The sequence below is a fragment of the Kogia breviceps genome, chromosome 11 (genome assembly GCF_026419965.1).
Source record: "Kogia breviceps isolate mKogBre1 chromosome 11, mKogBre1 haplotype 1, whole genome shotgun sequence".
Lineage (NCBI taxonomy): Eukaryota > Metazoa > Chordata > Mammalia > Artiodactyla > Physeteridae > Kogia > Kogia breviceps.
The window spans coordinates 23,576,022-23,598,574 of NC_081320.1; the positions used below are offsets into that span (position 1 = coordinate 23,576,022).

Here is a 22,553-nt window from a genome sequence, read left to right on the forward strand (position 1 = left end):
GGGTACTGAGAGGATTAGGACTTTAACTGTTTTTGAAGAATAGGTGTATGGTAGTTAGATAGACAGGAGCAGCAGCTGTTCCACAGGTGTAGAGGTACTAAGGGAAGCATGAATTCTGTGTTGGGAACTCACGCTAGAGCAGAAGTACGTTTGGGGCGATCTCCCTGCTGAAAAGCCTTGTCCTCCTAAGATGTGAAGTCACTTGAGTGTAAAGTGTTAGCCTAACTCCTATTCATTCTTTGTAGAAGAAGGAAGAGGAAGAATTTGCCCGAAACGTAGCCATCCAGCAAGAGCTGGAAAAGGAAAGACAGAGGGTGGCACAGCAGAAGCAGCAACAGTTGGAGCAGGAACAGTTCCATGCCTTTGAGGAGATGATCCGGAACCAGGAACTAGAAAAAGAACGACTGAAAATTGTACAGGAGTTTGGGAAAGTGGACCCTGGCCTGGACGGCCCACTGGTACCTGACTTAGAGAAGCCCTCCCTAGATGTATTCCCCACGACACCTGTTATATACACACAGCCTTCGGACTGTAATACAACTGTAAGGCCTGCCAAGCCACCTGTAGTGGATAGATCCTTGAAACCTGGAGCATTGAGCAACTCAGAAGGTAGTGAATTCATTTGCTTGCGTCCTCTTCTATCTCAGCTGCAGCCAAACAGGGTGTCATTCCAAGAGATTCAGCTACGACTACCTCCATGATCCCACTCATTAGGCTCTGGTCACAGAAATCCATTTGATTAGTAGTACCATACTGTGTTCTATCACAGCTATATTATAAAGTGGACTTTGCTTAAGACATATAGTTTACCTGAGCCAGGTCGATTTTCTGAAGAGCTAATAATATCCTTGAAAGTCAGACCCTCAGCTTTTAAGGGTTATACAGAGATTTGAAATGTTCAGTGAACTAGAGACCACTATTGACCTTTTGTAAAGGAAATTTGAGATTTATAGTACCACTTCACAATTCAACCACTGACCTTTAAATAATAAAAAAGAGCTACTGAATTGTGCTTGCCCTGCAAATGTTCCTAATTGGTAAGGAGTTTAGTCAAGGTAAATATTGTATGTAGTCAGTGATAATTCAGTCTAGCCATAAAACTATTGAGTCTTTCCTCCTCTCACCAATGTATGGCTATCTGAGAAAATAACAATAGCAGCAAAATGATGAGTATGCCTTGATTATTAGAATAGATCTTTTTGTTAGCAATTGTCTTTCAAGTAGTCATATAAGGAATTCAGCTTCGCAGAAGATCCACTTAAAAGGACAAGGTAAGAGTGGGCAAGGGGTGCTGGACTCTTGAAGCCTGGCCTTCAGGGTTTCTCCCCACGTACTCGGCAGGATTGTCTCTCACTATTATTCCTGAATAGCTCAGAAACTTCTTTTAAGCAGTAGTTTACCCTTGTGTTAACTTGAATGATTAAAGCCTCTTTTCTTTTCTTGAAATAACATACTCCCAATGGCTGTGGCAAGAGGTTGGAGAAGAGGCTTTACAGCCCTTTTTCTTCTGCCATAAGGATGAGATCCCCATGCACAGCCTACAGCTGCGGGACCCCAGTGATTTAGCATTGCTCTCCCAGGGCTGCCAACTCTGAGGTCTGCTTTGGGAGGCTGTACCCCATGATCTCAGATGTTTCTTCTTTCTCCATTACAGCTCCTACAATCGATGGATTGCGCCACGTGGTGGTGCCTGGGAAGCTCTGCCCACAGTTTCTCCAGTTGGCCAGTGCCAACACTGCCCGGGGAGTAGAGACATGTGGAATCCTCTGTGGAAAACTGGTAAAAGACAAATGCTTTCCTGAGCTGAGACTGTTTCTTCCCCCTTGGCCTCCTGTGACTCTCAGAGAAGATATCTAGGGTCAGTTACTCTTTGTGCCAATCCTTCTGCCAAAGAGCCATGGGCAGCATAATGCAATGTCACCTTCATTTTAGTGACCCTGTATTTGATTGATTTTCATAGTCCCTTGAACTGAACTGATTATTTTAATGCCAGTGGTAAGAAATACCTAATTCTAAACTTTGTAGGAAGATCCTGTATATCAGCTTTTGAACACCGACTTTATGGCAGGACCTGGGAATATGAAATATGTAAGGCACAGAGCATGTGTCTGTAAAAAGTACCCAAGCACTTTGGAGAGATGGGAGATATACACCAAAAGATAGATAGTATGCTGACTAGTATGTACAATAAAAGCACCAGGAGTTATGAGGAAAGAAGGATCATTAAATGGACGTGCTTAAAGAACCCATTACTAACTGCTGAATAAATAAACACATAAGGTGGAATGGACTTAAACTGAGCTTTAAAGAATGGGAAGGGCTTAGAGAAATAGTAAAAGGAAACTACTCTAGACATGAACAAAGGAAGAGAAATGGTACTATACCCAGAGCTTCTTAAGAATCATGAGTAGACCTGTTTGGCTGCAGCAGGGAATTCCCACAGGGCTGTGGGCATCTGTGGCTTTGCAGAGGGCCCCAAGCAATGTACTTGGGCAGTCAGGGTTGTGAACATGACTGACATAAGGGACTCACCTTATGAAGAAGACTCATGCTGGGGGGAAGGGCCTTCGCTTGTATAGATGTTTAACTTTCCACTGCTGTGACAGAGTGGGGTTGCCTAAGTGCCAGGGAATTGTGATGAGCTGTTTTCTCATTTGACAGATGAGGAATGAATTTACCATTACCCATGTCCTCATCCCCAAGCAAAGTGCTGGGTCTGATTATTGCAACACCGAGAACGAAGAAGAGCTTTTCCTCATACAGGATCAGCAGGGTCTCATCACACTGGGCTGGATTCACGTAAGCAATTCCGAGCTCTCCAGGGGTTCGTCTCCTCTTCTCACATGATGTTTTAAACACACTGCTTATTTTTTTCTTGGAGCAGAGTGAATTGTATCCAGACTATTTAGATGGTTGTATTTCCCTCTGTTGGACACAGACTTGACTTCCCTAGCATACTTAACTGCTTGCACCACAGGATTGATTTCTGGGCATTACTTAGGGCTTTTTAACTTAAAATTTTTTAATGGAAATGAACTTGTTTCCCTGAAGTCCCAGTTCCCCTGTGAGCATGAACAGTGATAGGATGCTAGCCTAGAGTGTATGTGGACCTTGACGGTAGAGGCTATGCCTTACTTCGTACAAATGATGTTCCTGAAAGGTATATAAATCAAAATATTTTAAATGAGCCAAGGAAGTTAATTCAGATGCCTCCATTTGGTCTTTCTTAAAGCAGCCTATACTTTTACGTAAAACAGAAGGGCCACCAATATAGGAGATTTTCAAGTGTCTGCATGTCTTAACAGTCTTCTGGTAATAGTCAGGTAAAATATAATTCCACCCCTAAAGATTACTTCTTAATTTTTCTTTCTGTTCCTTTTCAACCCATCATTCTCATAGACCAGGCTGTTTTCTATGTTGTGTGACAGGGTTACATACAAACAAGCAGCTCATTTCTGGATTTGGGAAGTTTGCACACACTTGTATGTTAGAATTTGGGAAATACTGACCTGTGAGGCAGTCAATGTGCCTCTGTCCTTTCATAAATATTTGCCTTTTATTGTGTATCCCCCGTTATAGTACATGGGGAGTAGACAACTTGTACCTTATCCGCCAGGGGATACAAATTTGAGTAAGATATGATTTTAGTCTCATAAAGGAGACTGACATATAGACAAGTCATAACTCTTCATGTGAGGCAGAATGTACCAGGTGCCTCAAGAGGTGCAAACAGCCCTGTGGAATTCTGAGGAGGGAAGGATCACACCTGGGGTGATTTTCTAGAATTTTGACAAGGTGAGCCAAGGGAGAGTTACATACAGAGGGGACAACATTGGAATAGGCAGACTGTGATCCTGGAGCATTGAGTGGTCCAGTTTTCTGGGGCTTATGATTCATATCAGGAAACAGTGGTAGGTAAGCTTTCACATGATACATTAGGAGCAGTGTTCTGGAGGGTTTTGGGTGGACAGGCAGGATAGTTCTGCTTTTTAGTGAGGAGGTTGAGGCAGGGAGATCATTTAAGAGGTTAATGTGATGATGAAATCTAATAATGATGAGAGCTACAGTGACGGCAGTGCATTTGGGAAGGAAGAGATAAATATAGGATTTCAGAGGATGTGGGGAATGAGTAAGAGAGGATGATGAGTAAAAGTGATGACTTAGAGATTTCAGGCCTGACTCATGGGGGTGGCAATGATTAATCATCTCATAAGCAGAAACAGAGGCTCCAGCAGGAGAACTTACTTGGAAGTGGGGCAGATGGTGTCTTCAGTTCTGAGTATTTGACGTTATATTGGTGGAGGTAATTATCAGGCATTTGGAACTTGGGAACAAGGTCTAGGTGGGAAAGAGAACCGGGAGACCTCTGCATAGAGCTGACCTTGGAAGCCTTGGAACTGGAGGAGGGTGGAGAGCAAGAAGAGATTCACTGGCAGCTTGAAGGACAGGCCACTTAGGGGAGCATAGGGAGTAGTCAGTCATGAAGCAAGGAGATGTCAGAGGAAGGTGAGGGGAATGTTAAGGCACAGACGCCAAAGGAGGAGGAACGTCTTAAGAAGAAGCTTCAGGATGTTAACTATGTCACATGTTGCAGAGAGATGAAGACTTGTATGAGCCCTTTGGATTTGATGAGGTCATTGATGACCTCAATTTAGTGGGTTTCAGGCAGATTTAAAAGGTTTAAGAAGTAATGGGTATTGGTTGTGGTGATAGTGAAATATATACTGATATTTTGAAGAGCTTAGCACTGACTAAAGGAAAGGAAAGAGATGGAATGGTGGCTTAAGGAAGAGCCAGGTTGAGAGAGTTTGCTTGATTTATGGTTTAGTGTGAAAATGTGTTCTGCTTTTATTTTGTTTTTTTTTAAAAACCTTTATATTTGAAATGTGTATAAGAAAGTACATAAAATAAATGTGCGCTTTAATTATCATTAAACAAACATCTGTGCACACACATTACCTAAGTCAAGAAATAGAGCGTCGCCAGAAGCACACTCCCACCTCCATGTCCTGCCCAGTCACCCTTCCTCTCTTGTATAGATAGTCCTTCATTTGACATTTCTGGAAATTCTTTGCTTTTCTTTATAGCTTTACCACCTAAGTGTGTATCCCTAAACTCAATAGTTTAGTTTTGCCTGGTTTTGAACTTTATGTAAATAGAATTATATAATATGTATTCTTTTGTACTTGGCTTCTTTTGCTCAATTTTTGAGGTTCATCTGCATTCTTGTGTATAGTTGTCTGAACTTTTTTTAAAAAATTATTTATTTATTTATTTATTTTGGCTGCGTTGGGTCTTCATTGCTGAGCGCAGGCTTTCTCTAGTTGCCGTGAGCGGGGGCTACTCTTCGTTGCGATGCATGGTCTTATTGCAGTGGCTTCTCTTGTTGCGGAGCATGAGCTCTAGGTGCACAGGCTCAGTAGTTGTGGCGCATGGGCTTAGTTGCTCCGCGGCATGTGGGATCTTCCTGGACCAGGGCTCAAACCTGTGTCGCCTGCATTGGCAGGCGGATTCTTAACCACTGCGCCACCAGGGAAGTCCCTGAACATGTTTTTAAGCCCAGTGAGCTGGTGTAGTATAGTGGAGCCTGTGCAGGAGATGTCAGAGGTCAGGAGAGACAAGGTAATGTGAAGATAGGAAAGTATTAAATCAAAAGTACAAAAAGGGAGTCATCTTCATATGGGGGAGAAAACCCTCACTCCTCTGAGACAGAATTGAAGGAAGAAAGAAAGATACAGGGAGATTTTTGAGGTTATAATTGGAGGGGTTGAGGGAACTCATTTTAGGTGATCTTGCTATCAACAAGGTTGAAGTCTAGATCCACCGCCCAGCAGGAGGAGACAGGTAAGTTTAAAAACTGGAGAAGATGGGAGAAAGTTTGGAGTAATTTCTGTTTAGACTTCAGGTAGCTCTTAGCCACAAATGAGTAAAAGGATTTTTAATATCAGTGAGGGCCTAGCTAGGAAGAAATTTAGAGCCTAAATTGATAGTATTCCAGCTTTTTTCCCCCATGATATTTCTGTAGCATTCCTTCCTAACTTGGGATTGAAAGCAAACAAAAGCAGACCATAACGTTTGCTCAGATCTTAAAATTGGCAAGAGGAAAAGGCAAAAGGTCAGTTCTTCCTTCTGTACCTTGCCAGCTATAAATCAGCTTCCCTGGTCAAAAACTTTGTATGGTCATGTTTGTCACCAGCTATTGTGTAACCCCCAACTCAGTATTCAGGGCACTCCTTCACGTTGTCTTAGTTGGCATTGCTCTCCCGTGGCTGCTCTACTCATCCAGGCACCCAGGCTGCCCTGAGCATTCACTCTCCTCACTTATTTCTGCTCCTTTGGTGTATTGTTTTCTCTTCATAAAAATGCCTGCCTCTGTCTCCAGCATGGTGGGCACAGTGAGCATAACTGTTTTTTCAAGAAACTTGACTGTAAAGGGAAGGAGAATAGGTGCAGTAGTTAGCGGGGAGCAGCGGCTCAAACAGGATTTTTTGGTTTAGTTTAACAGTTATTTATTGATCCCCTGCTATGTGTCTGTATATCATCTTTCTAGCTAACCCAGCTTTAGATTGGAGGCCTTCATCAGCTTGTGTAGGTCTTATTTGTCCTCAGTTAAAATTTCAGGCTGTAACCATGGGATGTAGGGTGTTGGCACAGGCCGTTTGTCCCTAACAGTCTATAGGATCATATTCTTATTAGGTAGAAACTGTTTCTCCCTTGTGGTCATGAAAGTTCTTTCCTTCCCCATGCAGACCTGTGTGTAGATTTACTGTCAGCACTCAGCTAACATGTTCCTGTATTGCAGACCTCTTCCACAGTGAGCTGGTCACAGCATTCTATGCAGTTGTGCTTCTCAGATGAGGCTGCACGTAAGAATCATTTAATGAGCTTTAAAGAAAAAAATTTCCTTCTCAGGATGGATATTTCCAGGGTGGGATGCAGGAGCCTGTGCTTTTGACAAGTTCCTCAGAAGCTTCATTTTTTGAAAACGCTGGTCAAGGGCACATATTTATTTTCTATGTTTTTCTGTCAGTAAAGATTGGTGGTCTTTTTGAGTCATATTGGGTCTTTCTTTTTCCATCCTTGTTATCTCACACCCCCTCTGAGATGAACATAAGTCATAATATGGTCCATTTGTGTACAAAGAGTGTGCTCAATGAAACATTAAATAACTGGGGGATTCCAGTGGTTAGGACTCAGTGCTTTCACTGCTGTGGCCCAGGTTCAATACCTGGTTGGGGAATTAAGATCCCACAAGCCACAAGGCGCAGCTGAAAAAAAAAACAAACAAACCAATTAAGTAACTGAAAACAAATGAGATAAACTGAATGTAATTTAGATGGTGCTTTAACTGATTACCCTCAAAATTCAATATCTTGGTCTTTTTCTCATATAAGACAGGGTCCTTATTGTGTGATTTAACTACCCTTCTGAAATCCCAGTAACCCTCTGCCTCTCATATCCTTGAAAGATATGCTTTAACCACAGGACAGCTTTTGCCACTTTTGCCTATAGAGCCCCAGACTCATGCTTGACCTTTTAACCCCTCCGTCAGGAAGAAGAATCATTCATCTAACTGTGCTTTGTTAAGTCCTTGACTTCTACTAGGTTGTTGTATTGGGCAGCATGTACTGTCTGTTCCAGTATGGGAGACGCCATTGTGTCGAGAGAGCTTGTGAGGAGCCAGATAAGTCTTGATGGTCAATTAGAAATTGAGTCTCTTCACATACTCATGTTACACTATACTCGTTTACAGTGCTGGGAAGGAGGTTCATTACTTATTATTAACTTCAGGCATATTCCTCATGGCTGCTAATGGCTTTGTGTGTAAGGAGATCGTGGCAAGTTGTTGAGAATTACTTGGCTCTACCTTCCTTCATGGGCCAGGCTTGACTGTGTATTCTCGCTGAAGGGGTCCCTGCCTTTTTTTCTCTTCTCAGACTCATCCCACGCAGACCGCCTTCCTCTCCAGTGTTGATCTACACACTCACTGCTCCTACCAGATGATGTTGCCAGAGTCGATAGCCATTGTTTGTTCCCCCAAGTTCCAGGAGTAAGTACATAGGGTGCGGTTCAGGGTGTTGCAAGGAGATAGTGGGGGGAAAAGCCTCAGAGGAAACGTTCTCCATTCTTAAGACCTTGTTCTCTATAAAATATATAGATTGCGGTATTGATTGGCTTTTTAAAAAGTCTTCCTTTTAAGCCCTATATCCTGATAAACCTACTCTACTTGTTTACAAAAGTATCCCAGCAACAACCTAGGTGCTTTTATAAGAAAAGGACATAAAAAATTTGAAGTGTTTGACTTGAAGCAGTAGGAATTTCAAGAAATTGATATCAGATTAGAAAATTTCAAAATCCAACAGATTATCTCTGAAAGTTAACTTCTTTTTCATTCTAAATCCTGTTATTTACTATGAATTCTCCCAGTAAAACTAGCGTGGTGGCGGTGATGAGTCATTCTCTAACTCTGATTCATTCACCAGAGAAGAGACCTATGAGCCAGCATACTTTTGAAGCTGTCTCAAAGTGAGCTTTTCACTGCTCTGTGTGTGTGTGTGTGTGTGTGTGTGTGTGTGTGTGTGTGTGTGTGTGTGTGTGTGATTGAGGGGACACCTTTGCTTGATTCTAGACCTGCTTTTTCTTATTTCAGAACTGGATTCTTTAGACTAACTGACCATGGACTAGAGGAGATTTCTTCCTGTCGCCAGAAAGGATTTCATCCACACAGCAAGGATCCACCTCTCTTCTGTGTATGTATCTATGTAGAAGAAATCGGAGCTGTGCTTTAACCAGGGAGGACAGTCAGAGCTGATGAGGCACATTGTCCTTTGTGACACATATAGAAGATCAGCCTTGTCACTTATTTTTCCAAATCTTCCTAATAAAAACATACACGGGAAGCGGTGTGGGATAGGAAGGAGTTTGAGTCTCAGCTCTGCTGCGTAAGGACTGTGTGTCTTTGATCAAGTTCCTTAACCTTCCTGGACCTCAGCTTTCTCATCTGTAAATGGAGATGATAATAATAATAATACATACTTGAATAGGGTTATTGACAGGATTAAATGAAGTGATGCACAGAAAGTACCAAGTGCAGTAGCTTGCTTATTAAATGTTAGGTATTTTCCTTCATCATCATCAGTTGCTAAGCCTGCACTTCAATAAGAGATTTGAATTCAAAAGAAAAAGCCACATAAGTAAAGTATATTTAATTTTGGAATTTTGCTTTTAATTTGATTTTAGATAACAGGGATTTTTATGACCTTCTTAGAAAGTTTTTTTTCCCAAGTGGTATTCTGTGAGTAAAAAGTTTCAGTTGCTGATAAGTATGTTTCAGTTTTTCCCCTCAAGTCTAATGTGATAGTATTGCTTCACATCATGCTGGCCCTGGAGTATTATTATTTCTTTTGGGTTCCCTGAAAAGTGACCAATATGGAAAAGGGACTCAGACCCTTGTCACATAAAAGAAACTGGGGATGTTTAGGAGAGAACCCCAGGGAGCATCTGAGAACTGATTGTGTTAGAAGAATTGTTGTATAAAAAGGTATTAGGTGTGACTCCCAGAACTAAAACTTAAGACCCTGTGGGCTGACAGTTTTCAGCTGAGTATGAGAAAGAACTTTCTAACAGACTTGTTCACAAATAGGTTAGCCTGCCTTGGAATGTAATAAATGTCTCGGTACCAGGATGTTGAAACAGAGGCTACACAATCCCCCAGAAGTGCCTAGGCTTCCAGTTAGGATGAACTGAAATCCTAACAATCCCCCTTATGCATGCCAAGAGGGAGTATTCCCCATGTGAGAGTAGGTGTACTTTATTATCTGGTTGACATAATAACCAAAAAAACTGCAATGAATTCAGCAGTTATTTTAAATAAATGTATACTTTATGAATGACTCTAGAATATACATACATTTGAAAAGTAAATGAAGATATATGGGCCCACATTGATTCAGGCTACAGCCTGTTGATTCTGGGTTGGTGGAAATAATAATTCCCAGACCCCTTACCATAAAAGCCGTTTAAGCAGCAGTCTGGCTGCCAGCCTGGGAACCACTAGCCAGAATGAGCATTGTAAATAGGAGTTTTGTTTGTTTGTTTGTTTGGGTTTTTTTAAACATATATATTTATATATCATGACAATATACAAAAGATATAAGAAGTTAGGCAGTGAATTGCTTATTGTAAATAGTTTTTAAACTTGCTTTTCAAAGATAAGAAAACATACAGGAAGTTAAGTAAACTATATCTTCCATGACTTCAACAAGTAAGGAGTTTTAAAGATGACTTTTCAGAATTTTCCAGGACTTTCCCTTTCTTTCTTTTTCCCTATTGCAGAGCTGCAGCCACGTGACTGTTGTGGACAGAGCAGTGACCATCACAGACCTTCGATGAGAGTTTGACTCAGAAACTTCCCAAGAACTATAAAACCATATCAGTGTACTGTAGCCCCTTAATTTAAACTTTCCAGAAAGTTCTGGAAGCATTTTAAAACAGAATAGAACGTATCACCTGGGGGAGAACTGATTTTCTGTTTCTGGTTTGAAAAGAAATAATTGAATATGTTTTTTAGGCACATCTGGAAAGTAGCATGATCATGCTAAAGCAACTTTTCAGTCTGCCTGTAACTAAAAAATTAAGTTGAAAAAATGTTGTAATGAACACCTGTATACCCTTTGTTCTAGATTAACCAATTGTTAACATTTTTTCCCTCTCAGAGATCCTTCTAATTTCTCTGCCAACTTGTTTATTGTTTACCTTTGGACTAATTAAGGGCATCTATGCAGAAATTTGGAAGCCATTTAGAAAATCTTTGGGTTTTTCTGTGGTTTATGGCAATATTAATCAAACTTATCATAAGGCTGAGGGAGAGCTTGCTGCGTTTGACCAGATGGTGAGGCCCAAGAACCCTGAAGAATGATTTTTGTCAGGAGTTATTGTTATTTAACAAATATTTCGGGATATTTTTTCTTCTACAATAAAATAACAACTATATATATTTTTTGTGCTCTAGAATGATCTGTTGGATCAAGCATTGTCTAGAGAGGTTAACTAAATGGTCTGGTTATTTGGGGAAAGGTGAGGGGAAAATGGAATTTGAGATGTACCAACGTCAAAGGTATGTTCCAGTTCACTTTTTTTTTTTTTTTTTTTTGCGGTACACGGGCCTCTCACTGTTGTGGCCTCTCCCTTTGCGGAGCACAGGCTCCAGACGCGCAGGCTCAGAGGCCGTGGCTCACGGGCCCAGCCGCTCTGTGGCATGTATGATCCTCCCGGACCGTGGCACAAACCCGTGTCCCCTGTATGGGCAGGCGGACTCTCAACCACTGCATCACCAGGGAAGCTCCCGGTTCACTTTTAATTGTTCAGTCTTTTCTCTCTGCCTTTTGCCATCCTCCAGTCATCTCTGTTCTTTTGGTGCTGTCTCAAGTCGGTCATCCCATTCACTTCCTCCTTATGCCCTAAAAGCTTTCAGCTGAGGATAATAGAGCCTTTGTTTGGCATACCCAGGTTACACTCCAGATAAATGATTATATTCCCATGCCGCCCCACCCTACTAGTTTTATTGTGTTGGCTCTTCCTTTCTGACTTAGGCAACATCTAGGAAGATGCAGTTGATTCTGTATTTTTTCTATGAGCTGGGCCTAGTGTTATAAGGTGGCTCAGAAATTAATGGCATTGTTTGTGTCCTCTCTGGTCAGGGCAGGAAAGTAAATGCCTTGGATAGGAGAATGATTTCTTTTTGTATCAAAATTCTGTGGTAAAGAAAATTTGCAAATGTATGAAGTTTTGCTTCATTTTTAAATTTTGTGTCCCGAATATATTGTCTTTATTGCTTAGGTTAGCAGCTCTTGAACTTTTCCCCTGAAAGCCAAGGGTCTATATTCTTGTTCTTCTCATAAGTTCTTAACTCCAAAGATACTAGAAGTTCTTTCATCTGCAGTTTCAGAGTAGGTGGGAAAGTGGAGGTAGGTGGGTCCGGGCAAGGGAAAGAGAACCTCTCTGGTCACTGCCCTCCTTTCCTGCCGTAGCCCCAGAGGCAGCCTGGACTGCTCCCCCTTGCCCTTAACAGTTCTACAATTGCCTGGCCCTGCCCTTTCCAGTAAATTCACCCCTTCTTTCCATTCTCAAGGCTACTGCTTAGTTTAGGATCTTATTACCCCTTACTTGAACTATTGCAATAGACTTTTTACCAGGTCTCTTTGTTTTTAGTGTTTCTTGACTCCAGTCTTTTCTGCCCAGTACAGTCAGGAGAAGTTTCCCACATTACAGCCATCCTCATGTTTCCTCACTTGCTCAAAAACCTACAATAGCTTTCCACTGCTTAAAATCTAAATTTAGCCCTTATTCCAAACTTTCTACATATGGCCACATGAAGCTCTTACCCCTGACTACACACACATTCAAACACCTGGGGAGCTTTTTAAAAAATATTGATACTCACACCCCACCACCCCCCAACCAGTGAAATCCAAATCTCTGGAGAGGGACCCCAGACATTGTTTGTTTCTGTTTTTGTCTTTTAAGCTGCTAGGATTCTCAAGTGCAGCCAGGGTTGGAAACCACTGTACTAGTCATTTATACCGGGGAGTTTTGAACTGATTCATCAATCTCTGCACATCATAGACATTCAGCAAATGTTTGTTGAACCAAAGTGAACTGTATCATAGATTGCAACCACATTGATCATTTACTGTTTACCAGATTGCCACATTTTCTTGCCTCCACACCTGTGCACAAGAAATCTCAGTAAATGGATGGGTGCGGGGAATCAGTCTGCAGTTGTCCTCTTCAGACCTGCTACAGTCTAGCCACGAAAGCGGTACTTTGCACAGGCAAGTTTTAGTGTCTCACTTCACCCTACATCTGTGGAAGAGACATGCTATCAGGCCAGCTCACAAGGAAGCAGGGAGACTGGGTAGGGCAGTGAGAGAAAAGGAGGCAGAATTGTAGGGAAAGGAGGAAAGGAGTATTGTGAATAAAAGGGAGTCAGACCACAAAACCTGAGGAAAGAAACTTGTATTGAAAGGGTAACAACTACTCGCTGAAGAAACTGACTTCTGGGCTCCAGAAAGCCTTTCCACTCTCCCAAGCCACACAAGTGCCATACTTACTGGTCTGGACTGAGTGGGGAGAGAGAAGCAGTATCTGATTGCATCCCAGCTGGCCTCAGAGGCACAGACCCTCCAAAGTGCCAAGGGCCAGGTGCAGAGACGCTGGTGAAGAGTCTGCTCGGGGTCAGGCAGGCCTGGGTTTTTTCAGCTGATTACTTCCAGGTACTCCTAATTAAATACCACCAAAAAGGAAGAAAAAAACCACTCAAGCCTTATAATGCTCTCTTGGGTACCAGACACCTTGAAAGGCATGGTGGGGAGCATTCACTAGTGGGGGGAAGCACTCCCTAGTGTCATGGTGGATACTTGTTTGAGAAGCAAGGGTTTCCACTTCCATTTGGCACCCCAGAGTTTAAAATCATAATGCCTATCCCCTTTGACTCTGGTCACCTCTGGGTTTCAGTTACCCCATTGGAAGGAGGTTTTCATGTGGGGGTTGACAGGACTGGAGACTTCTAGGAGCAAAGCCTTACTGACATGAGGGCCCAGTGGATCCTGTGACTTTGGTCTGCTTCAAGTGGACTTTGAGAACAGTTTTCGGATCAGACCAGATGTTCCCTAGAAAACAGTCCAGCTTGCATTGTGCCTCCCAACCCCTCCCCACTATATATCAGTATATTAACCCCACCTGGGTTTGGAGACCAGTTTGTCCAAGGATCTTTCAAGCCTGTGAGCCCAGAGTGGAACTTCAGAGGCAAGGCTCAATCATTTCTTTTTGTGAGGAGCTTTGCTTGAGGCACTGAGAAGGCCTGTTTGGAACACTGGAACATTATCCTCTTGAGAGGAAGTGCCAGACTGAAAATTAAAGATTTTGGTTCTAGGCCCAACTGTTCATTCACCGGGAAGTCACTTAACTTCTCAAACTTCTTTAAAATTCTGTAAAGTGGGATCAGTCTAATATACCTACCTCGAATGAGGATAGAATGAACTCCATATGCAACTATGAGAGTTGTAAAGATGCTATTCAATATAAAGATTTAAGCTACTTGTTATTTGTATCTCTGGATGTGTTAGAGTTGAGGTGCCATTACTTCCACCTGCGAGACCTCTACCTCCTCCAACTTCTAGCTAGAGGACTCCTCAGATAGATTCACATTCTTTATCACTAACTGAGCCTCAGCTTCAAATATCTTTTCTGGTCTGCCCTGATGTTCTGAACTGGAAAATTGAGAACCTCAAGAATCAGAAGAAACATTCCAAATTTCTACTCATTTCCTCTAAGACCCAGAGCAGAGCCAGGACCTAAAGAGATTGCACTGTATCTTTTAACCCTTGGTTCCATCCCACTCTTGTTTGAACCTCCCACTTTTGTTGTTCCAACTATTTCTTGAGGTGAAAGAAGAGGAAGAGAACTTAGATCCTCTTCACAGATGTCTTTATTCCTTAGTCCAGGGTTGAATTTTTTGTTAACCTTTGCCTACTTGGGGTTAGAAGTGGGCCTTACTCTTACAGGATAAGCCCAGCATCATTCATTGTGCCTGTTGGATCCAGAATCCAGCCCTGTCACACTGAATAGCCATGGGCTCTTGTGTCCTTTGGTGATTAAACCTACTTCCCTGAGGGCTTTGTTCAAGTTCTCCCGTCAGTGTCTTCTTGAACAGATAAATTCACTCTGAGGGCTTCCTTCTTTGAGCTCCAGTGGCACTTGTAGCCTGTTTCCCACAATTTGGTATATGTTTTTTTGCTGTTTTGCAGTGTTTTCTTATTGTTTTATGTGAGTCAGGTCACTGAACTGTCATGTAACCTCATGTCATGTAAGGATAGGACCATGTTTGCTTTCTAGCCCTGTGTTGAGTGCCTTTCAGTCAGCACAGTACTTCCTTACTTTCTTTTGCTGAGCCCTCCCTTGAAATAATGTCCTTGGTGTTGAGCCGTGTGCTAGAAAGCCAGGTGGACTTGTGCCCTAACCTCCGCCTGTGGGAAGCCATCTCACTGCCTTGACTCAGACGTTGTATCCTGAGCCTGTGCCGCCACCCCAGTGTCACCTTGTGCCAAAGGTCTGAATACAAGCAAGAGCTCTCAGAAGAGGGAGCCAGCATTTGAGCTCTTCTTCCAGCTGCCAGGACAGATGATTGTGGGCGGGGGAAGATGTGCCTGCACTAAAGTCTGAAAGGCGGAGGCCAGGGACATAGGAGGAAACCAAGAGACAGTGGTGACAAAGTCACTGCTATCTCGTCACAGAAACCAAGGAAAGCAACAGTTTAAAAAAGGCGGAGGTGAGTGGTACCAGATGGCTCAGGAGAGGTTTTCTGGGCTAAGGACCAAGATGAGTCCATGGGATCTAGCAGTTAGCAGAGGTCTTCCCTGACGACCCCATCTAAAACACCTCCACCCCGGGACTTCCCTGGTAGTCCAGTGGTTAAGAATCATCTTCCAATGCAGGGGGTGCAGGTTCGATCCCTGGTCGGGGAACTAATATCCCACATGCCGCGGGGCCACTAAGCCCGTGCACCGTAACTACTCAACCCACGCGCTCTGGAGCCCACGGACCGCAACTAGAGAGAAGCCCACGCGCCACAACAAAAGATCCCACATGCCACAACTAAGACCAGATGCAGCCAAATTTAAAAAAAAACAAAAAAACCGTCTCCACCCCATCACTCTACCACATCTTTACTGTCTGCATACTGTCATTAGCTAAAATCATCCTGTTTATTTCTAGCATATATTATATATATATATATATAGAGAGAGAGAGAGAGAGAGAGAGAGAGAGAGAAAGAGAGAGAGAGAGTATACTCTGTGAAAACAGCAACTTTTGTCCTGTTCACTCTTGTATTCTCAGCTCCCAGAACAGTGCCTGACAATCAATAAGATAGGAATAAATGCACAGACTTATCCAAAGTCATCCAGCTAATAAGTGGGAAAGCTTTGGTTTTTTAAGGAACAGAACAATAAATATGCACACAGTTTGAATAATTTTAAAGATTTAAAATTTAATTTAAAAATTAACTAATTTATTTTAATTAAATAAATTAAAGTTAATTTGTTTAACCTTTTATGATTATAGAAGATTACCTCTTAGAAGGTAAAAGAAGAAAAGCATATGAGAAAAAAAAAAACTACATATGTAGCCATTTGTCTTTATTTAGAGATGAGTGATAATGCAGTATCACAAATGGAAACTTCTGAACTTTCTACAAATTATACAGAGAAGGAAATTTAGAACCTTAAATGCTTTAATATTTAATAAGAAAGAATCAAAAGGTATGAAATAAGCATTTGACTCAAATTAGGAAAAAGAATAACAAATATGCTAAGAAAGCCAGGAGGAAGGAAAGGAGTATTATAGCAGATATTGCTGAATTTATAAATAGGAATCTTGGTAGATAAGTTCACAATATTATTCTTTGAAAAAATAAAGTAGACAAAGAGGAAAAAGAAAAATATATACAAAATTAGAAGTGAACAAAGGGATACAACGAATGCACATTTTAAGAAAGTCCTGTGTATAACTAGGCTAATGAATTTGCATCTCAATGAAATTGTTAAGAAACAGATCTCCAGAACTTTTTCATCTTGCAAAGCTGGAACTCTGTACCCATTAAACCACAACTTTCCTTTTTCCCCTCCCCCCAACCCCTGGCAACCACCCTTCTGTTTTCTGTCTCAATGAATTTGCCTTCTTTAGATACCTTATATAAGTGGAATTATACAGTCTTTTTGTGACTGGCTTATTTTACTTAGCATAATGTCCTCAAGGCTCATCCATGTTGTAGCATGTGTCAAAATTTCCTTCCTTTTTAAAGCTGAATAATATTCCATTGTATGTATATACCACATTTTGTTTATCCACTCATCTGTCAGTTGACGCTTGGGTTGCCTCTACTTCTTAGCTAATGTGAACAGTGCTTCTGTGAACATGGGTATATAAATATCTCTTGCTGTTTTTAACTGCTGCAGAGCAGAGGAAAATAAAAAAATGAGCATATTTCATTTTTGTGAACACAGCCTAATAAATCATATACACATATTTCACATCACCCTCAACAATACAGATGCAAATTTCCTAAATAAAAGCATTAATAAATTCATCAACATAGTGAAGGAATAATGTATCATAACTGCCAGCATTTGTTGTGCATCCCCATTTAGAACTTGTACATGACCCCCCAGCTAGTAAGTGGTGGGCTAGGATGGCAGCCCAGGTCTGCCCAACCCTAGAGCCCATGATGCATTTGATGAGTTTGTTGAGAAGGTAACGTTGGCCCCACAAAAGAAATCCACTAATATGATACCTCACAGAAGAAGGTCAAAAGAAAATAAAGACCCAAGACTCTTTCATAGATAATAATAAAGTATTTGACAATGAGAATTAACATTAATTATTTTTCAAACTCCCCTAATAAATTAGGAAAGAAAGAAGCTTTGTTAACATGATAAAATATATCTCCTGAAACAACACCCAGCATCATTCTTAATAAATAATGTTAGGGACAAGACAGACCCTTTCTAACTACTGTTATCTAACAGTGTTCTGAAAGGATAATCTAGCCAATGTACTGAAGCAGAATAAAGAGCATACTACTGGAAAAGAGACACAGTTTTTGGCTGCAAACTAAGTATCTACCTAAAAACCTAAGGATAATCAATCATTAAAAATGGTTAGGCCTAGGGCTTCCCTGGTGGCGCAGTGGTTGAGAGTCCGCCTGCCGATGCAGGAGACACGGGTTCGTGCCCTGGTCCGGGAAGATCCCACGTGCCGCGGAGCAACTAAGCCCGTGAGCCATGGCCGCTGGGCCTGTGCGTCCGGAGCCTGTGCTCCGCAACGGGAGATGCCACAACAGTGAGAGGCCCGCGTACCGCAAAAAAAAAAAAAAAAAAAAAAATGGTTAGGCCTAATAAGAGCAGCAAAGTTGTCCACTGAAAGATATATATATATACATATATATATATATATATATATATATATAAAACATTTGTAACTTTCTAGTACAGGCAATAGCCAGTTGTGATTGGGAAAAGAAAATTCTCATTCACCCTAGCAACCAAAACTATGAAATACCTTGGAACAAAATTAACAGGAAATGTTCAGGACTTACATAAAGAAAACTAAGCTGTACAGAGGGACATGAAGAAAATAAATGGGAAGACAGATATTCTGTATTCCATGAAGGGAAGATTTAATGCTTTAAATATGTTAATTCTTTAATTAAACCATAAATTTAAATGCAAGTCTACAAAAATTTTATTTTTTAACTTGAAAAGATTATTCTAAAATTAATCTGGAACTGGGACTTCCCTGGTGGCACAGTGGTTAAGAATCCACCTTCCAATGCAGGGGACATGGGATTGATCCCTGGTCAGGGAACTAGATCCCATGTGCATACCGCAACTAAGAGTTTGCATGCCACAACTAGGGAGCCAACAAGCCACAACTAAGGAGTCTGTGAGCCGCAACTAAGGAGCCCAGCTGCTGCAACTAAGATCTAGGGCAACCAAAATAAATAAATGATTTTTTAAATTAAAAAAAAATCTGGAATAAGTGAAATAACCATTTTTCAAAATTGAAAGATGAAGAGTGTTGGGGGAAATTTTATTACCAGGTAATTCTTATTATAAACTTATAAGTTAAAATAATAACATACTGGTGGAAGAATAGGTTAAGAATTAGCAAACTTTGGGCTTCCCTGGTGGCGCAGTGGTTGAGAGTCCGCCTGCCGATGCAGGGGACACGGGTTCGTGCCCCGGCCCGGGAAGATCCCACATGCCGCGGAGTGGCTGGGTCCGTGAGCCATGGCCGCTGAGCCTGCGTGTCTGGGGCCTGTGCTCCGCAAAGGTAGAAGCCACAACAGTGACAGGCCCGCGTACCGCAAAAAAAAAAAAAAAAAAAAAAAAAAAAAAAAAAAAAAAAAAGAATTAGCAAACTTTATTGTTCAAGGAGGTAAGACAATGCTGTAGATGGCATGGACCGTATCTTGATGGAATTTGGTGTTGGTATGATGCCAGTGGCTTTTTTCAAGGCAAAGTGAGGTGAAGAGAGGAAACAGAGGGGTAGAGAAGCTAACTACAGGGAATGAATGAGAAATATCTAAGAATAGTTTTACTTTCTTTAGTCTAGGTGATGTTTTCACTTCTTTCACCCAGTAATAACCCATTACTATTTGTCCCAACACAAGTAACATCCTATATTCTCACTCAGGTCTAGGAAAAAGAACAGAAATAACCCATGGGCCACTGTGGGAGTTCTTTTTTAGAGTTGCCGAAGGCCACAGAACTGCAAATAACTGGTGTCAGACTTCTTAACCCACACTCAACCACGGTGCAATACTGCCTTCCTAAAATATGTATAGATATATGCATTCATTAAAACTATGGGAAAGAAATACACCAAAATATTAATAGTAGTTTTCTGTAGGTGATAGAATTATGGCATGATTGCTCTCTTTTTTTCCCTCTATACTTTTTTGAGTTTTCCAAATATTCTACAGAGAACATGAATCGTTTTTATATTGGACAGAAAGGACAATGCCTACTATTTTCAGAAACCAAAGCTCCACTGCCCCTTCAATGTGGGAATCAAGCCAAGACCTTATTCTTGGACGGCATCAGTGAAAGGGCCTTAGGAATGCTCTTGGGCACAGCAGCAGAGGCATGTCATATATGGAAACCTTCCATGAGGGTGACCTCACCACTGGAACCCATTCAAAATAAACCTTGCTGCAAGGGCTAGCAGCGGAGATCTTTGGACAAAACCTGGAAGATGGAAAGCTAAGAAAGAATTGACCTAAAGAAGACAACCGCCGGGCTTTGTCCTGAAGAACTCCTGTGCATCCATCTGGGCTTACTGGCAGATCTCCTCTGTGCTCAGTTCCTAAGGAAGGATTACTTTACCCCACCTTGCCCTCCTCCAAAAACGAACGCCCACAGTGGCCCAAGGGTTATTTCTGGTTTATTTCCCCGGGCCTGAGTGAGAATATAGGATGTTACTTGTGCTGGACAAATAGTAATGGGTTATTGATGGGTGAAAGAAATGGAAACCACACTTAAACTAAAGGAAGTAAGACTATTCTTAGATATTCCTCAGTCATTCCCTGTAGTTAGCTTCCCTGCCCCTCGGTCTCCTTTCTTCATCTCCCTTTGCCTTTAAAAAAAAGCCAATATGGGCTTCCCTGGTGGCGCAGTGGTTGAGAATCCGCCTGCGGATGCAGGGGACACGAGTTCGTGCCCCGGTCCGGGAAGATCCCACATGCCGTGGAGCGGCTGGGCCCGTGAGCCATGGCCGCTGAGCCTGCGTGTCCGGAGCCTGTGCTCCACAAAAAGGGAGAGGCCACAGCAGTGAGAGGCCCGCGTACCACCAAAAAAAAAAAAAAAAAAAAGCCAATAGCATCATACCAAAGCACAATTCCATTAAGATATGGTTCATGCCATCTATAGCATTGACCCCTTTGCCACCTTGAACAGCTCTTAACACCCCTGCCTGCCATGCTTAAACATCTGTGTCTGGAACTTCTTTCACCCAGCTTAGTCTTCTATACCTTTCCATTGGCTTAGGAGGTTTAAATTATTTTTAATTGAACCATAGTAGACTCAGGATAAGTTCACACAAATATTTTACTTCCCAGTCTCAGTGCTGCTCTGCAAGCACAAGGCCTCTGATACAGGAGCTTCAACGTGGCCTAGGAAGAGACCATATAATGAGAACAGAATCCTGTGTTGGTTTGAATTCTTTTCATTGTGCTTACAGAAAACTCAATTCAAACTGGTGTTCAGGCACAGCTGAATCCAGTGCCCGTTGTCATCAAGGCTCATTTTATGTTCTCCTCTTAGCTCTTACATACTCAATATTTGTTCACTTAATTACATTTTTCCAATATGGTAGTTTTGATAGCTATAGGTTTGTATCCTATTGTCTTGGTAAATCCAGAAGGAGAAAGAGAATTTCTATGTCCAACAGTTCCAACAAGTCCTGGCATTGAGTCGTTGGGTCATGACTTCGGTCATGACTTCATCCTTGGACCAATCACTGTGGCCAAGGGGATGGAATGCTCTGATTGGCCAGGCCTGTGTTGTATATTTATACCCCATCTGAACTGTATGCACTAGGAGTGGGGGAACATTCATTCTCCAAAGAAAAATCTTGATGGCATTAAGGGAAGAATGGATGTTGGGCAGGCAAAAGCAACAGATGCCTACAATAAGTGCCTAGAAGAAAAAGCTAGGGTACCATCACCACTGTGGGCACAATGACCCAAAGTGAGCAAGCTAATAATACGCAAATGAAAACACCAAGTGCTACTGGCTTTAGATAACAGCAGCTGGACTATGGGGTAGTAACCCGTTCACTTCCCAAAAGGTGGGCACACATCCAGACCATGGGTCATTTATTTAATTTGCATTTATTGAACACCTACTGTGTGCAGAGCACTCTTTAAAATACACAGGAAGTAAATGTTATCCTCTCTGTCTTCAGGGAGAAAATAATGGAATAAGATAAAGAAACTATACTCCCATGAATTGGCACAAGACCAATTTCTTCGTATTGATGAGTGTACACAGAATGAACACCAACTCCGTGCGTGAGTGCTGAGGGAACCCAAGTTAAGGAGAAATGAATGTTTTCATCTTAGTTTATTTATACTCTACTTAGGTAATTTAATTTATACTCTGTAATGTTTTTGTATTCCATTTTTAATTCTCTCAAAAATATTAACTGTATACCTACTAAGTGCCAAGCCCCATGCTAGACTCTGGGTACCTAGTAGAAACGTTTTCCAGGATATGTATAATACTACAAAGAGAAAATAAATTGAATGTAGAGGCAAAGGAATATAGAATACAAGGATACAACAAAGCAGATTCACTAACAGAGCAAAAAAGCCATGATCACTTACATTCCCACCATGGATAGGCCACATGATATGTGATGTCACAAATAATGTAAACATTTGTATAATAAAGCCAAACAGCACATAGAGGGTTATGTTTTTCCATATAAAAGATGGCATCTCACTAAAGCACAATATGTAGTAAAAGTAATTCTACTGGAATGCAGGGAGTGGGGGCAGGCAGTATAGTTCAGCTCAGATACCTAGCTGTCTGCAAATCTGGTTTAACCTAGGGATGTATTTTGTCATATCTGAGAGCTCAGGTGGACTGCATGGATTTTAAACAACTCCAAGTTTCTCTTTGGTGACATTTTAATAAATATTTAGTGACAGTGAACTTGGAATTGTAATCTTTGGCAAGTACCGGGAGTTTAGCTGCCATTCTTTTTTTTTTTTTTTTTTTTTTTTTTATTTTTTGTGTGATATGCGGGCCTGTTACTGTTGTGGCCCCTCCCGTTGCGAAGCACAGGCTCCAGACGCGCAGGCCCAGCGGCCATGGCTCACGGGCCCACCCGCTCCGCGGCATGTGGGATCCTCCCGGACCAGGGCACGAACCCGTGTCCCCTGCATCGGCAGGCGGACTCTCAACCACTGCGCCACCAGGGAAGCCCTA

At 41.8% G+C, this 22,553-nt stretch overlaps 1 protein-coding gene across 5 annotated transcripts in view; it reads left to right on the forward strand.

Annotated features, from left to right (window-relative positions):
• STAMBP (STAM binding protein) overlaps window positions 1-10,996 on the forward strand; it is a 34,015-nt gene extending 23,019 nt beyond the window's left edge. For 3 of the 5 annotated variants that reach the window (XM_059079874.2, XM_059079875.2, XM_059079877.2), the window contains exons 5-10: window positions 246-609; window positions 1,655-1,779; window positions 2,662-2,799; window positions 7,938-8,050; window positions 8,651-8,750; window positions 10,336-10,996. In XM_059079874.2, coding sequence (XP_058935857.1) covers window positions 246-609; window positions 1,655-1,779; window positions 2,662-2,799; window positions 7,938-8,050; window positions 8,651-8,750; window positions 10,336-10,392 — 897 coding nt within the window. In that variant the 3' untranslated portion in view covers window positions 10,393-10,996. The remainder of the gene's footprint in view (window positions 1-245; window positions 610-1,654; window positions 1,780-2,661; window positions 2,800-7,937; window positions 8,051-8,650; window positions 8,751-10,335) is intronic. The other 2 variants (XM_059079878.2, XM_067007320.1) reach the window with 1 other exon arrangement.
• Window positions 10,997-22,553: the final 11,557 nt, after the last annotated feature.